The sequence below is a fragment of the Pelecanus crispus genome, chromosome 2, assembly GCF_030463565.1.
Source record: "Pelecanus crispus isolate bPelCri1 chromosome 2, bPelCri1.pri, whole genome shotgun sequence".
Taxonomy (NCBI): Eukaryota; Metazoa; Chordata; class Aves; order Pelecaniformes; family Pelecanidae; genus Pelecanus; species Pelecanus crispus.
The window spans coordinates 53,152,722-53,170,169 of NC_134644.1; the positions used below are offsets into that span (position 1 = coordinate 53,152,722).

General features: G+C 41.4%; 1 protein-coding gene across 1 annotated transcript in view; it reads left to right on the forward strand.

Annotated features, from left to right (window-relative positions):
- The window catches only part of ARPP21 (cAMP regulated phosphoprotein 21), a 105,646-nt gene extending 90,329 nt beyond the window's left edge, over positions 1 to 15,317 (forward strand). Inside the window, exons 19-20 of the mRNA XM_075728209.1 lie at positions 13,761 to 13,912; positions 15,060 to 15,317. Coding sequence (XP_075584324.1) covers positions 13,761 to 13,912; positions 15,060 to 15,317 — 410 coding nt within the window. The remainder of the gene's footprint in view (positions 1 to 13,760; positions 13,913 to 15,059) is intronic.
- Positions 15,318 to 17,448: the final 2,131 nt, after the last annotated feature.

Here is a 17,448-nt window from a genome sequence, read left to right on the forward strand (position 1 = left end):
AATGTGTCGGTATCTCTCCCACTGGAGAACCCTTCCTTCAGGGGGCTGAGTTCCCTGGCCTCAGTCCAGAAGTGTACTCAAGCCTGTATATCATTGCTCTGAAATCAAGAAATTGGCTTATATGCTTGGAAGGTAAGCAAAAGCTTAAGGGCTCTGCTGTATAGGGGCCAGAATAATAATCACTGTGTTGCAGGCGAGTGCTCCTAATATGGTGTAAAGCCGGTTAAAGTTGATTGCTAACCCCAATAGTCTTTGGATTACGTTCTGCATGGGTGCGCTTGGAAAAGATGAGATTTTTGCAGTTGGACCCATATGGGCAGACATATGCTCCATCAAAGTCCTGTTGGCTTCAGTATCATCCTTGCATCTGTTTGCATCTAGCTGGGGGATGTAGCCCATAACTTGCTGTGCCCTTATGTTATAGGTAAATAAACAAGCATGAGCCCTTTTGCTCCGTGATTTGATACATTAACCTATAGGTGTACGCAGAAGCAGTGGGGAGGAAGAGTGCCATCAGGCAGTGGCTGTGCCTTTGTTGCAGATGGTATCTACAGTTGGTGATGCATTTATGAAAACTCTCCTTGAGGCTGAGCCACAAAACAAAGTCCAGCTTGCGAGGGTGAAAAGCAGAGATCGTTAGTGAGAATTTATGGTGCTAGCAGTTATTTACCCTATTCTGCTCTCAGTACAATGCAACACAGTACAGTGAACCGTGCATCACCAGCACACTGCAGCCTTCCTCCAAGAGATAGGATGTGGGCAGGAGCCTGCACCTGAAGCTGGATGGAAGCAAACAGCGTGGCAGAAGCAGTGAGAGCACATGGACCATCATCTCCGTGACTACGCTGGTAAGCAGCAGCCTGCCCAAGCACTCCCTGCTCAGGATGGGGCTGTAAGCACTAGTGCTCTCTGAGGCAGTGCACAAAGACTTTGGTGTACTTTCCAGAACAGTTTTGTGCAGTTCTGCTGTTCTTCTCTGGGCAAGTTATTTCTCCTGGGTGCTTATTTTTCTGTCTCCAGCTGTCTTGTCTATGCAGGAATGCGCCATCTTCAGTGCAGGGACTGCAGCTATTCCTTGAAGTTTGCTCGGTAGCTGGCATGGTGAAGGTTCACCCTGGGCTCGTGCTTGTAGATTTTTCAGCAATACCAACAGCTAGGTTATAGGTCAATACATGGGGGATTAACAGTTTGTTTGCTCAGACCTGCTGTTACTTATTTGGGGGCAATCCAGAAAATCAAACTAGTGTAATGTAGAGATGAACCTGCTGAAATTCAGTGCATCTGTGGGTGCAGAGCTTGCATGGAAAATCTGATCCTGCTGGTTTTGTATTTGTTCTTTTTTGGGGTCACACTTAATTTTGCTTGGGTGGCTAGCTGTCCCATTGCACACAGGTCTTATGGATTTGCTAATAAAAATGATGGATATTGCAAATAATTGTTATACTATGGCCAAGAACCATTTTATATAACAGAATGCAAACACAGACACAGGTGTATGTATAGGGCGTGTTACACAGGTTTCATCTTACGAGCTACATTGACTCAACTGTACGTGATTCTAGCCTGCTCTATCCGCAAAGGCTTAGCCCACCTCCTGCTTTGCTTGGCATTCAGCACAGAGTAGTTGTGCACAGTCAATTTGCATAGCTCAGCTGGTGATCAGTAACTTGGACATTTGTTGTTATCTTCCTATGTCTTGAGACCTGTCACTCATGTCTGCAGGTACTTTTGGCTGGAAATAACAGCTGTAAGTCTGCTGTCCTTGGAAAGGCCAGGCTCGTTATACTCAGTGGGGAAAATGATCATAATGCCACCTGCCTCAGGTGAAGAAAGCATTCTGGTGCAATCACAAAGAAAAATCTCTCTAGTGGACTATCTTGAGTCAATATTACTTGACTGTTTTCATTATTTATATGAACTCCTGGGCAGCACTGTGCTGGACTGCTGCATCACGCAATCTGGAGCCCTCACATGCCCTGCATCCCAACATTACAGCAGGTGGTTAGGTTAGAGCGCAGTGCTTGCAACAAATGGACTACTATTTAACTTTTTTAGCTCTCCATTTTATCTGGTATTTGTTAAACTGATACAGATACGTGTGTGTGTGTATGTGTATGCATACTAGGAGTTAAGTTAGTGCCGTTTTTTTTTAATAAGGATTTGAATTTATACCAAATGTAAGCTTGTACCAGCTACAGTATTGATATTCCTGCCCTGAACTACAGGAAGTTACCATTTCACATGAAAAATATTCCCATGTGAAAATGAATACATTTGTAACAAAGGTTACATTTTGCAAATCTGAGAAGTACAATTTTCTGGGTAGAGATATAAGAAAAGAGCAGTTTGTTCTTGCAGTCTTCAGCCAAAGCTGTTGTTTTGGGGTTTTTTTTGAAAATAATAGTAATAAAATAGTTAATCATATGCTTCATTTCTTTACAGTTCATTGTAAGTCTTAGCTTTAAAGAAAATTCAGTTTTTCTGCAAGAAGGTATGGACACTTTGTCTCTGAATTCATCAGAATCCTGAACATAATGTCATGTAGTCATTCTAAATGAAGACCCTGTATAACATTTTGCTGCGAAGGGCATCCCTCTACATGCCATTTTTCAATGGGATGCAAGGCCTACAGCACGTCATATGCCAAAGGAATCTTACTATCAGCACGAGTTTTTACATTGGTGTTTTAGTTGTATATTAGCTATTCAAAAATCCCATAAAAAGGAATTGCAGCAAACTACAGCAGTATAGCCATCTGTGGCCATAGTAAGGGCTATGATTAGATTTACATCTTTTTTGGTCTTTAAGCAGTAAAGCTCTCTTAAGAGGAACCCACAGATTCTCCAGAATGATCTTTTGGCCTGCCCATGGGTCTGCGCCAACTCTCGTTAATGTCAGCGGCATTGGCGGGTGGGGGCTGAGAGCAGAAGGATTGTACTTGGTGTTTCCCTAGCGCTATTCGGGACCTCCCTGATGTCACAAGAACTGCGCCCCAGCTTGCAATATCTGTTTTCACTGGCTTAGCTCTTTGGGGGTGAGAAGGCTTCATCCCTCTCAGAGTAATGTTTTCCAGGTCCTGCAGTACCCTCCCTGCAGGCACCTCAGCTGGCTTTGGGCATCTGTACTGCTCCAGTGTAAGCCCTTGCTCATCATGCTGGCCGAAGAGAAATGTTTTCCAAAGCCCATCTCCCCAAAGCTGTCAAGCCTGTTCACGTGACTCCATGGATTAACTTAGTTCAAAAGCATAAAATACTTTCCTCCTCTATATATCACCTGTGTCATTTGTTGGCTGAGGAACTTTTCTTCTTTTTTTCTTGGTCTCCAATAAAATGCAGAAGCCTCAGATTACCAAAACAGCTGCACATGCTTTGTCTGGGTTAATGCATTTAAGTCAGGCTCCAGGCTCTGGGTAAGTGCCAAGATCCTGGATCAGCTGCTTTACCGGAATTATGCTGCTGTAATGGAGCCCTGCATTATTGTGTTGCAATTATTTTGGCTTGCAGCTGGCTGTTCCCTCTATATTTTTACTGAAGTGAGATAAAAGGATTTTGTCTTAAAAATAGAATTTTCTTTTCTGAATCTTACAGAAGCTTTGAGTTACATACCGTGTCTGTAAGAGGTGCCTCTCTGTTTATCTTCAGATTTATCTTCAAGGAGAAGAGCAAGTAATTTTTGTAACAGTGTTTGAAGAACAGTGCTAAATGGTCTCAAAACATAAATAAAAGTATATTGAAAAGAGAATAAAATAAGTGATTAAAGTGTCATGTAATAACATGGTTTTAGGTTCTCAGCAAGAACAGGTTTATTTTCAGCATCAAACTACTTACCAGTAGCAAGTTGTTCTTTAAAGCTGTCCCTATAATTTGGAAATCCTTTGTGTAGACAAGTGAAAGAGTAGATCCAGATTTTAAGCTGAAGAAAAACATTTCCCCAACCTTAACTCGCCTATATTTCTATCTATTCAAGCTCTTTTTGATGCCTATTTATATACATTTCTTGTCAAATAGCAGCTCTCAGATTCTCCAGTTGAGAGCGAAAAGTAAACTGAATGCAATCATTTATCTTTGAACTGTTCAACTGTGCCCTTCTTCATGTTCTTGTTAATAATGCCAGGTCTCCCAGGAGTGCGCTCATGCAATTTTATCACATAAGCTTTTTGTTTGACCTTACCTGCTGTTCCCCTGGAACGTGAGGGGGGGAAAGCCAAAATGCCAGCCTGCCTTAATTAAAATTTTAGCCTCAGAAGATGTTACAGTATGTGATTTCATTAGGTATATAATGAAAGTATTTAATCATACTGCTTATTTGCCTGGGCCTTCTTACTTGGTAGTGAGGTCATCGAGTTTTAAAACAACTCTTTTAAGGTGTGGAAAAGTAACTGGGGGGTGGGTGTGCATCTTAAAATGATTCATAAACTCATTGTATCCGTGATTTTGCATGTTTGCCCTAAAGGTAGTTGCTTGGATGATGAGGTAGAAGGCTCTAAATAACAGTTCAGTGCTCTTTGTGAAAACATTTTTCCCCCACAGGACAGCGAGCATGCATATAAATGTTTTTTTTAAAAGATAATTCTATTCCTTGTTTCCAGCAGTTGGAACTTGGCATCATAGAGAAGGGGTAAAAGAAAATGTAATGGGTGTTTCTTTGGTGCTGACGTGTAAGAAGCTCTAAATCTCAGGTGTGATATGCAGTGTTACTTTCATCATTTCTCATCGGTATAATCTAAACCACCATAACAGGAGGATTTCTGCCACCCAGATGAGGCTATTTGTTTTAGGCAGTGGCTATTTGTGAGGAAAAGTCTGTGCACGAATATTGCGCTTTAGCCCCAGCCAGCAACTAAGCACCACGCAGCCGCTCGCTCACTCCCCCTACCCCGATGGGATGGGGGAGAGAATCAGAGGAATAAGAGTGAGAAACACTCCTGGGTTGAGATCAGAACAGTTTAATAATTGAAATAAAGTAAAATAGTAACGATAATAATAACAATATAATAATGATAACAATAATAATATACAAAGCAAGTGATGCACAATGCAATTGCTCACCACCCGCTGACCGATACCCAGACAGTTCCCGAGCAGCGATTGCTGCCCCCCAGCCACCCCCCCCCAGTTTATATACTGGGCATGACATCATATGGTATGGAATAGCCCTTTGGTCAGTTTGGATCAACTGTTCTGGCTGTGCCCCCTCCCAGTTTCTTGTGTGCCTGGCAGAGCATGGGAAGCTGAAAAGTCCTTGACTAGCATAAGCAGTACTTAGCAACAACTAAAACATCAGCGTGTTATCAACATTCTTCTCCTACTAAATCCAAAACACAGCACTATGCCAGCTACTAGGAAGAAAATTAACTCTATCCCAGCCGAAACCAGGACAACGAAGCACTCTCTCTTAGCTTTTGTAAAGATGTACCTTATTCCAGGTTATATAGGACAAGCAGTGTTAAAAAATAGATTGGAGGCCCTGATCCTGCACATCTTTTGAACTGGGAGGGTTTGCATTGCTAGGGGAGTTGTGTTATTCCCCGGATATTTTTTCCATTTCGTTAACAGCAGAGAAGTGCCCCCAGTCGGCTGTGTTGTCTTGAGTAGCACATGAAACCATCCATGCTTCGGATGCTCTGTGCCTTGGGTTTCTTCCAGCCCCTGGGGTTGCAAAACGAGTAAAACCAGGATTTCATACGGCTTTTTGAGGAAGAATAAATGAAGAGGACAAGGAGGGGCAGTTCAGCTGCATAAGACAGATCCTGCTCTAGCAGCTGGACAGAACTAGCCACATGCGGGATTTCAGAGCTGTTAGCCGCTAAAAAATTTCTTGTGTATCAGGGTATTTTCATCAGCAGTTTTTACCAAATCCAACAAACAGGTCACTGAAATAATGCAAAATTGCAGCAAATTTCCAAATTTGATTTCTTCTGAAGCTGGACGAAGATGTTTTTGCATTGTTGATTTTGTGGGATTTGTAGCTTTGTAAACCAGAGAGAGAAAGGGGGAGGGGGAGGAAGACAGACAAGCTCTCTTCTAACCAGTATTTTTCTTCTTTCTTTTGTGGTAGTAAATCTTACTGGCTCATATCTCTGATGCATATACATCTTGCTGCGTTCCTTAATGCAGCTGAATACGGTTCTTTCTCTGTGGGTCTGCCAACAAATGTGGCTCCTGATCTGTTACTGGGTTCAGGAAGCATGAATGTGCTCTCAGCAAAGCTGCGGCCAATTTAGGGACCAGGGAGCTACAATTCTGCCAGCAGTTGTGTGTTGAGACCCTTAAGTTCAAAATCCTGCAGTTTTATAACCCCAGCTCTGCAGAGAATTGTTTGAGTCACTGTCATTGTAATCAGTTTAGGAATATATTTACTGTGTTATGTGTTTGCAGTGAATGTAGCTGGAGTGCCATTAGCTAAACATTGTTTTGATCTCGCACAACTTGAAAGAATTGATGTCATTAGTTTTAAATTTTGAAAACAAAACTAGCGTAATACCCCATGCTTTCCCCTGCAAGCTGTACTGCTGGAGTGGGATGTGCTTTTACCTGAAACGAAAGAAGCCAAACTGTAAGCCACTTATGTGAAAAGGCTTCTCTTGTTTTTGAGGGTCTGAGCCTGCGGAGTGCCGTGGGGAGAAGAGTCTGTGCTGCTGTGGTTATTGGCACATATGCTGTTTTATGTGTGTTATAAGTAACCTCATGCCTCCAAGTTATCTCTTGCTTCTTAAGATTCCTTTATTTCAGGCATAGGTATTCTTGTTTTTTCCTTTGCATGTGTGTGAAAGCTAAATAAAAAAATTGCATGGTCTTATGTTTTGAGGGGAAAGGAATGGATTTTTAGCACTAAGCTGTTACGTATTTGTCCTTCTAGCTCACATGGTATCCAGTTCACACCCATAAATTATCTGTGATGTCTTCAAGTGGAACACAAAGCCCAAATATTTTCCTAGGTCAAGACATTTTTATGTGTATTGCAGAGACAAAGCAGACACAGTAGGAGTAGATCGATCAACTGCAGCAGATTTGGTTTACAGCATGCCTTGGATTTTAGGTCCAAGCTGAAACTACGAAATTGTTTACAAAGCGTTTTGAATTCCAGCTGCACAAGATGCAGTTTAGATCTTCAGACTCACACAGAAAATGACACACCAGCAGGGAGACGTTAATTAGTGTATTTTCTGTGGGAGTCTTCCAAACTGCAGACACTTTGGGGTGAGGCTAAAATCAAAATCAGCTTAAATTTATAGCTTCATTTTATGTTTTCCATGATACATTTAGTCCATCATTTGGGGTGAAACTGGCCAGGTAATGACCAACTGCATAATGGAGAAAAAAAAAAAAAACAAACCAAACCCCAAACATTTCCTCAGCAGCCACCCAAATCTGACATGTAACACCTGGATGTGGGAAGCCCGTCTGAGCACAACGCCTTGGAGCAGTGCTCCTCTAGAGCGAGCAGTATATGGGGAGATTTTGTAGCTGGTAATTACAATGTTCATGTAAGAGGTGAAACATCTGGTTGCAATCCAGTACTTGAGTATCTCACGTGAGGTAAGGAGCATTGGCAGGAGGGACTGACGGACCCCTGTAGCAGGGAGGGCTTTGTTCTGGCTGCTAGAAACCCCTTGCCTCAAATTCCTGCTCTCAGTTGCGCTGGGAAGGGATTTCAGTATGCACGTCCCACAGCTTGGCCAACTGTCCTAAACACAAGATTCCCCAACCTTGCTTCCTTTCCTCGTATTTTACAGATAACATTTAGGGTCTGTTTGAGAAACGAAAGGTTCTTTGTATCAAGGCAAAGTGTTTTGATCTTGCCAAACTGCTTGCTTCATTTTTTTTCTTCCTTTCAGTTTTGCAAGTACTTTGGGATGGACCAACTCAGAGCTTTTGGCAAATAAGTGAGTTGCCAAAAACTTTACCAAACTTACTGATGTGTGCATGGCTGAATTATAGTTTTACAATGACATTTTTTCTTCTCTGATTAGTAACTTATCATGGGCATTGTAAGAGTCTATGATTATAGAGTAAAAGCTACATCCAGCCACTTTAATGCTTCACCCATAGCTTATTTTAAAAAGTAAAGGAAAACGTAGCCTAGCAAAACTGCAGGAATAGTTACTGATCGTATTCTTCAGCCTACAAAACCTACTGAGCGCTGCTCCAGCCAGGGCAAAGTAAACTAAAATAGGCCAGAAACAGCCCTTAGCATATTCACCATATACACAGGTGAACTCTCTGCTTGTGGAGTGAATTGGGTGGCATTGCCAGTATGTGATCAAAGGCAGCAGACTGGGAAGAGGATTCTGTCTCACATGCAAAAGATTAGTCATTTCCTTGGAAGATAGGAAAAGTGTTAAGAGCTAGCTGGCTAACATTTTTGTAAGTATTTCAAGTCTGGAACATGTAATTTAATGCTCTGAATAATACTGGACACAGAGCACACTCTAATCGTATCTTTATTCCCAGAACTTCTTATTAAACTGATGAATATCTTCTAGCAAGCTGTCCATCCTCATTTTAGAGGTTTCGGGTGATAGCAAATGTGATTCCTTTCTGGGTAAATTGCCCCCATGATAATTATAGGGTCTGTTGAAACTTTGAATTTTATTTCTAATCTGAACAGTTCTAGGTTTATCTCCCAACCATGTAATTTTGTTATACTGTTTTCTATTCTGTTCAAGAACTATCTACTAGCAGATACTTCTTCATCTTTTGAATAAATTGAGCAGAGTGAGCTCATTAGGTCTCCCAGGAAGAGGTGCACTTTCTGACCTCAGATCAGTTTTGTAGCTCTCTTCTCTGCCCTTTCCAGTTTTGAGGAGTCTTCTGCAAATGTAGAATGCAGGCAGGAGCGTGGCCAGAGCTACACAGCTGTGCACCCAGCCCAGTTAGCCCTGCTGAGGTTTCCCGTTTGAGTTTCTTTTGGGCTTTGCTTGCCTGAGCTGCTTGCAGCACGTTGCCAAGGTTGGCTTGGCTTCTCAGCACTGCACTGAGTGAAGCGGGAAGGGAGCAGATGAGCTCTCAAATCGCTTCACAATCAAAACTGTGAATTTATGCATTTCCATCGGATGGGCTTAGATGCAAGGACTCTGTTCAAGTGGTAAGAGTACAATAAGATTTGCAGTTCAGGGACTGATGCGAGACTGCCGCACTCATCAGCCAAAGTGCTGATTACTCTTTACTGAGAGTGCTGATACACATATTACAAAGCTATCTTCCTAATACATGCTTCAAATCTAAAATGAGCAATGAAACACTCCCTCCAAACATGGATGTGCTATCATGAAGGAGGTATGCTGAGGCCAGTAGAGCACCAAATATGCTTTAATTACAGCTCTGGGTGACGTTACTGGCAGATGTGTAAGATCACTGCATTTTATCTTTTGAGCTCCGTAGCCTCATCAAGACATTAAAACATTTGTTGGTCTGTCATGTAGTCTTTCTCCCCCTGGGATGTTTAAGGTAGCTGACTGTCAACATGGTGATGCAGGCTGTAAAGGTTCAGGGAATTACCTTGATGGTATGGTGGCCTCTTCCATTTCGACTGCAATCCAAGGCTCATTTTTCCTCTGAGGCATTCATTGAAATTCTGTGCACGATTTGTTCCTCTGGTTGTTTAACCATGTCTCTCATGTTTGCCCTGATTTAAAAAATCCTCCTTTGTAGCAGAGATAACATAGAGCAGGATGATATAATTGCAGTAAAGAGGCCCTGGAGCTCGCAGTAATAGGATGGTTCATCTGATGTGTACTGCCATTAGAAAATAACCCACATATGTATGTTCTCAGGGGACAGTAAAGAGGCTTTTAAGGATTACACTTTATGTAGTATGAAAGCTAATGAGCAAAAGAGCAAGCATGAAGAAAACTATTGCTGCGGAAAGCATGGTGCCTCTTCCTCTTCTCACTCGTTTCCTGACACCTGTGTAGCTCCAAAACATCCATCTCTGCCCAGCCATGCATGGCTTTTTGTGCACTGCAGTGAGTTCCCAAGCCTTTTGAGAACACTATTATTTTCATTTCACTGAAAAATAGCATGTCAAAAGCACAGCAGAGCTGAGTTCAGGACTGAAACTGCTGTGTATGTACAAAATAAATAGTTTTGGGGGATATAGTGATCTCTGATAGTCTGTGCCCTCAAAAAAAGAAAAGAAAGATTTGCTAGAATGATATAGTTTCATGAATGTTGCTGAAAGGTTGATTTATTAAGACTATCAGTTATTCAGAGTCTCAATTCTCCCATCTCCATTCTTTTCCTGGCCAGTGCGCAAAAACATGGAAGACATCAATACACAGTGAACACTGAAGGATCCATTTCAAATGTTACGTGGCATGCAGAGTCAGAGTTGCAAAGTTTGGGCTGTGGAGGTGTAAAATGCAGGGTAGCTGGTCTCTCATATTGGCAATAACTTGTTCAAATGGATTGCCACATAGTGCCAATTCCTTCCCCTTGCATTTGTGCTGAAATCGCCGTGTAGCAGAACAGACTTGGGCTTCTTTGTTTTTTCACAGCATTTTCATCTTGCTTATAGAGCTTGTTGTAGATAAAGACATTAATTCACCTTTTCATAGTCTGTACCCTCTCTGCACTATTGTAGTATATTTTTGTACCTTGTCAGGGTTTTATGTTCAATGGAATGGACGAACTTGCGTCTTTCTTCATATATTTAACATACTAAAGGGTCAGACTTAGCTATCAGGTAAAGGGAAGTGGCTTCACTCCAGTTGCAGAGCCTCGGAGGGGAAGCTGGATTTTGACCAAATGCTCTACTGGAGTTCTGCAGCAAGGTCTGACATCCATAACTTCATTATATTCCAAAGAGTACAAACAATAATTAAAAAGAAGTCCAAGAATATTAAGTGAGGAAGAGATGACAGCCAGCATCTTTGCAAGGATACAATCAGGCCATTAACCTTCTTAAACATCCCTGTTTCCACACAGAAGTCAAGGGAGCTAGTGGTCAAGAAACTGCAATACCTCTTTCTGGGCCAAAGAAGTGACTTAATTTCCCTCAACAGCAAAGAAGGTTCAGGAGATGACATGATCAGATTCTTACATTAATACCTCTTTGCTCCCATCTAATCACATTGGAAGTGTGTTAGAGTGCATGTGAAGTATTTTTTCTGCTTATATTGAGGCCCTTCTGTATGGTCGGAGTGTGGTAAAGCCCTTGCAGAGGGAGTAGGAAAGAGGTCTTCTCCTGACTCCCAGGGGTGTAAGCAGGACTCTGCATGTTGGGACAGGGGTGAGGAGTGTGCATGCCCTATGGGCAGGAGAAATTGCTGAAGTCCTTGAAGAATTGTAAGATTGTTAAAATAATAATCCGTAACCTAGTGGACCTCAGCTCTTAACCTGTCCCCTTTTTGTATTCTTGCACCTAAAACCTGGATTGGTTTTGCCATGTACTGAGGAGTGTTCGCTAATACAGAGGAGGTTTTCAGGGCAGAGGTACATGTTATTGTAATACCTCCATGAGATGATGCCTACAGGTTCAGCGTAAGGGTAGATACTTAGTCATTTCCATAATTTTTTTGTTTGTTTGATAGTCACGTCTGTATTGGGCAATAAATTTGTCGTATTTGGAGAATATGGAACACAAAGCTGAGGTGAAGAGACAGCTGTATGTTCAAACATACAGCAGAGCATCAGCAGTAGTCTGACTAAAGTAATGGTAAAGCAATTATATTTACTAGAGATAACAGAAGGGCTTCTCTGTTCTTGACCCCAGTGGCGTGTGTCTGTTTTTCTGTAGAGCAACCAGTCCACCACCCTGTGCCAGTGCATCACGGTTCAACTCTGTGAGCCCAGATCCGATGTTTGATTGCATTCCCCAACTTAGCGTCACTTGATCCCTGGTCCACCATCAATCTATCGTTCATTACAACATCTGGGACTTACTTTGACAACTGCAAGTGACATGAGATGAATTATCTGTTGCTGCTTCCACTGTCAGTTGACTCCTCTCTGCTTAAACTTCCAGTCTTGCAAATAGCAGAATAGTAGTGCTAAATTTTTTATTTCTGTCCTTTCTCCCCCTCCCCCCCATAATTGGTATACAGGAGCAGAAGAGGACTTGCAATTTTATTATTGCTGTATAAGCTTTCTGTAAACTCAGTTACAGAACTTCTGATGTTGGTAATTTTTGTGACTAAAAAATATGCTGTCACTGTATTTGTGCAGAGGAAAAGAGCAAATTTGAATGTATAATAATCTAGTGCATTTGGGAGATGTTTGATGCTATATCCCAGCCAAGTTAATCACTCATGGAATTAATTTTTTTTTATTATTATTTTGCTTAGTCGACTGGAGACATTAATCTCATATCTGTGGAAAGGCATCTTTAATGCCAAAAAATCGATCAGAGAGACTTGACATTTCTCTGGCATCAGAAAAGATTTTGAAGGAAAGCTATCAGTTGACAATAGACTGACAGAAACAGAGACATTGGTTACTTTATTTTTCTTACCTAATGAAGAAATACCCAGGTGATGATTTCCAATTCGTGAAGTATATTGAACCGTGTACTGTATTCATGAATATAAATTGAGCAGACGTGACACACATTTTTCATATAAAAATGACACAGTGTTGCTCCTTCTGATAATTCTTCTTTGCCCAAAATATGCTTATTCTGAGAATATTGCTACAGAGTTAATAGTGCACTGCATAAGTGCATGTTAATAAATACGAGTGCTAAAGGACAGGGAATGTCTTAAGGAGAAATTATTCATAGATTTATAATGACTGTGGCTGGCTGCATTTTTCAAGGGCAGGATCTTTCTGCATCTTCCTTTCCTTTCCCACTTTTTCTGCAAAATCCTTCATCTCGAAATAGTAGCATCACCCAGCCAGCCCACTTCCATCTGGCAGGACTCATTCTCAAGCTGGATCCTGTTTCTGCCAAGCAGCGCACCACTCGCACTTCATTTCACATCCATGCTTCTGCCTCATTAGCAGCTTTGCCCTCCAGATATCCAGGCTTTGCCCATTTCTCAGCCCTAGAGGAGCCATCCCAGCAGAAAACCTGCAGTGTTGTGGTGACTATGAACACAGAGCCAGTCGCAGGTTGAAACAGAAGTGTTAACTTCTAATCCCTGGGCAGTCACTTGTGTGTCAGCAGTGTTCCCACCAAGCAACGAGGGAGGACCAGACAGTCCCTAATTTATTATTTTCCTCTTTGGCCAAAAATGGAACTAGTAGGGTGGACTATGACCCTTACTATGCTCTAATCATATAAAAAGCCTTGCAAGGAGGAGCCAGTGTGGATACAGATGTTTTTCTTGGTTAAATAAAGCCTTCTCCATTTACATCATGCTAGGGAGCTGCACTACAAGAGAGGTAACAGGGTAAGATAAGAAACACGACCTGAAAGAAAGCTACCAGATTAGACTGTGAAGGCCAAATACTGATGTCCTTGAAGCCAGTGGGAGTTTTGCCTCTGAGGAAACAGCCAGAAGCCAGTAGCACCCTGTGTCTGTTCAGGGCTTTACAATCCTGCACTGCAGTCAGGCGTCCCTCAAGGTGGTCTCTGCCACGGGGTCGAAGAGCATGAGGAAAGTGTGCTGCCTGCTCATGCCAGCCTGCCAGGGCTCTCAACTCACAACATTTGTTTATTCCCCTTCTATTTTCACTTCTAGTAATGCTTCTCTAGAAACAGAGCAACTTTTGGACGAGTGCGGAGAGAAACAATGGGATCATTTGCTGTTCCTTAGAACAGTTTTAATTCTGCCCCTACAGGCGACAGGGGATTTGAAGACAGCTTTCTTCTTCCAGGTTACCAGCCTGTCCTGCCGAACCAGCAGCAGGGGTTCCAGGGTCTCATGGGAATGCAGCAGCCACCCCAAAGCCAGAACCTGATGAATAATCAACAGGGAAATCAGGTGCAAGGCATGATGGTGCAGTATCCAGCCATGTCATCTTATCAGGTACTTGGAAGCTGTAAAGAACAACTGATTTTCTTGGAGAGTGCTTAATTGAATTAAGTTTTCCTATCACAGAATGGTCTTTATTATTTATTAGGACAATGTGTGGCAGGAGGCCTCCTGATAAATATGCTTCTAAGTCAAATTGGTTTCTTTGCTTCCTGTTTACGTACTCTTAGTACTCCCGATTTTCATTCTGAATTGGGAATACTTTAAATGAACTATTTATTACAGCCTGCAGTGTGGGTAAAATGTCACAAAGGATGAAGGAATTATACGTCTTCCTGCGAAGAAAACAAATTAAAAAAAATAAAAGACAGAACACTGTTCATTTTTTTTGCCAATGCAATATTATTTTCTGTAATGAAGTTGAGGGCTTTGCCTGTTCCAGTTAAAAATTACTCATCTGTGGAGACTCCTGCCAAGGATCTCACCATGTCTTCTACAGCAAGCTGTAGCCAGATAGGTTTTTGTTTATTGGGTTTTGGGGAGAAGGAAATGTCTTGAATTTTTTACCAAGTCCCTAAGTTACCCAGACATATTTCCCCAACCTTATACCTGGATTCTGTGAGATATGCCGACAGCCTACGAGGTGGCCTGTGCTTATGTTTCCTGCTGGTCCCTCTGGAAAGTTAAGAAAATAAATGACATCTAATTCATTTATATGTTTGCACTGATTGAGCAGCCATTCATCTTTTCCCTCAGCTTCTCTGAAAACACTACAGCAACCCAGATGAAAATAAGGGAATTGCTTAAGGAGAAAATTTTCCCCTTATGACTTCAGAATTACTATACTGAAAAAGTGTTTTAAATGTTAATGATCAGATTAAAGGTTTAGACCTTTTAGATGGCCTGGATATACCAGGGTTGGGTCTTCTGTTTGCACTGATCCCGGAAATCCATATTCAACTAGATCATGACAGAGCTACTTGCTAGACCCAGGAGCAGAGAGATTTCTCTTTAACCCTTCTCCAACAAAAGAAGATCCTCAGGGTTGAGAACAGTTCTGAGCAGCAGAGAACGACACATTTTGGCAGAACACGTTGTACACTCAGATTCAGCTAGAAGGAAGATAGGAATGCTTGGGGCCTACTTTAATTTGTTTACTAATTACTATCTTTTTCCTACGTATTTCCGTATTCCTACCTAGGTGCCAATGACCCAGGGTTCTCAAGGATTGCCGCAACAATCATATCAACAACCAATCATGCTACCTAATCAATCAGGTCAAGGAACACTTACAGCCACTGGAATGCCTGTCTACTGTAATGTCATACCTCCTGCCCCACAGAACAACCTACGGTTGATTGCCCCACACTGCCCCTCCAATAACGTTCCAGTTATTTCTGCCAGCTGCAGGACAAACTGTGCGAGCATTAACAATGCAGGGTGGCAGGTCAAGTACTGACACTGTGGCTTAGTGTGGATATACGAGGATAGTGGTGCATTATCTGACAAATAACTCATGGCCTTCAAATGAAGAGGAACACAACAGAATAATCAGCTGAGGACATAAGGACTGACTATGCTCAAGTGATTTGCTGCTGGAAAAATCTGTAAAAAAAAAAAAAAAATAAAAAAAATTTTGAAAAAAAAAAAGTTTGCTGGTTAATGGTGCATATTTTTGTCATGTCTGCTAGGTATGCCTTTATAGCTTAGCTAGTGACATGAATTCATTGAGGTAAGATTTTTTCCTACCACTGAACACCACTGTGTAGATTGTAATATCCCCGATTCGGATTAGTTTTGTACTTTGTGTTGAGTTTGTGAAGCTAAAAGTATTTAAAAATATAATAAAATCACATTGTACCAAAGCTGTAACGGAAATGAAAAAAACGAAAACAAAAAAGAATTACTGAATGGAAGGAATAATTTATATACACTATAGAGTTTTTTTATGGATATATACTGTATTGTAGTGCTTAATCACAATAAAGCTATTTGACCTCATGGAGAAAGGTCATGTTTCTACCACCTGCTTGGTCTCCTCTCTGTTTCTGAGTGAGTAAACTTCCCTTTGGTTCTGCATTGTCTTGCTTCAGGTGAAGCTAAGGGGGGAATGATGCTTAATGGGCTTATGGGAGTTTGATGAGAAGGCAACATATCCACGTCTTAGCATGCAGTACCATAACACCTAAGACCACTTAGAAATTGTAATGTAGACACCAAGAAAGTGTTCCATGAATGATATACCAGATCACCTTAAACTAAGTTTGTGTTTTTCCAATCCCTAGGCCCAGTAATGTCACAAACACAATTCACCACTGCTACAAGCCTCTACTAAGTCATACCTCTTCAAGAGGCCATACAACAGTTGTATATAAGAAGACATAGATGTCCCCATCCACTGGCTGGAAGATCAGTTGCTACTGATGTAGCAACCGCAGTACCCAGCAATTCTTCTGTTATGCAGAGATATTCTACCCAATTATTGGTACTCCAGCTATAAAGCCATTTTGCAACAAAAAGATGACAACACAAGAATCTGGTCCATCACGTTCAAGTAGTGCAGATGAACAATATACTTGGGGGTTTGGCTCTTAAAACATGCAGCACAGTGGTTTGCCAGAAATTTTTAGACTTTTTTTTTTTTTTTAATTCCTGTGGTGTTTCTCATTATTATGTCCATGTTCACTCAAATTCCCAGCTTGTTCTGATAAATTATTCTTCATTCATAAATGCTGCACAGAGTTCCTCATTCTGCTTCAATGATGACAGCACTTAGGTCACAAATGTGTTTACCAGACAAAAGCCTGTGTCATTTTTCACTTAAGCTGAATTTTTGATCAGTTTTAAACATCTTTAAAATAGGTAGGAGTTGAGCACTCCAGAATTATGCATATGCATCATGAAAAAGCCCAAGATCCTCATGTGCGTAAAATCTGTATGTGTCGTAGTACGATTTTGGGTACACCAAAGATGGCAGCAGTCCTACAAGGCCCTTGACCGTTGTTAATCTGAATGTGAAACAGCTTTTCTTTTACCTTTAAGATGGGTAAAACTTTAAAACTTTCCTTTACACACTTCAGCTGTGGAAGCAGGAACGGGAAGGCCTACAACCCATATTTCAAACAAACATTTTTCTTTTCTATACAATGAACAGATATCTTTCAGAGTTCAGTCTTTTTTTACATATGTGTCTATAAGTGTGGAATCTAGTCCTTTGGGATCATAAGAAAGCCAAACACTGAATTTTATGTAGTGTAATCATGATTAATTTGCTGAGAGACAGTCAAGAACATGAGCAGGTAAGTAAACACAATTCACTCTTCAATTAGAGGTGAAATGCCTTGGGAGAGCCTACTGATTGATTTTTCCTCCCCCCCCCCCCTTTTTTTTAAAGTGAGATACTGCATTTGAATTTTGCCTGTGACCCTGAGCTCTCACTTCAGATGCCCTGCGTTGTATGCCTTATTTCCTTTTAATGTTTTATATACTATGGAGGTTTCTCTCCTAGCATTACTATAATTACACATAATTGGGTTTACTGCTGCTGAATGACTGATGGCTGAATGAATGGCTGTCCTCCTCTGTCAAGG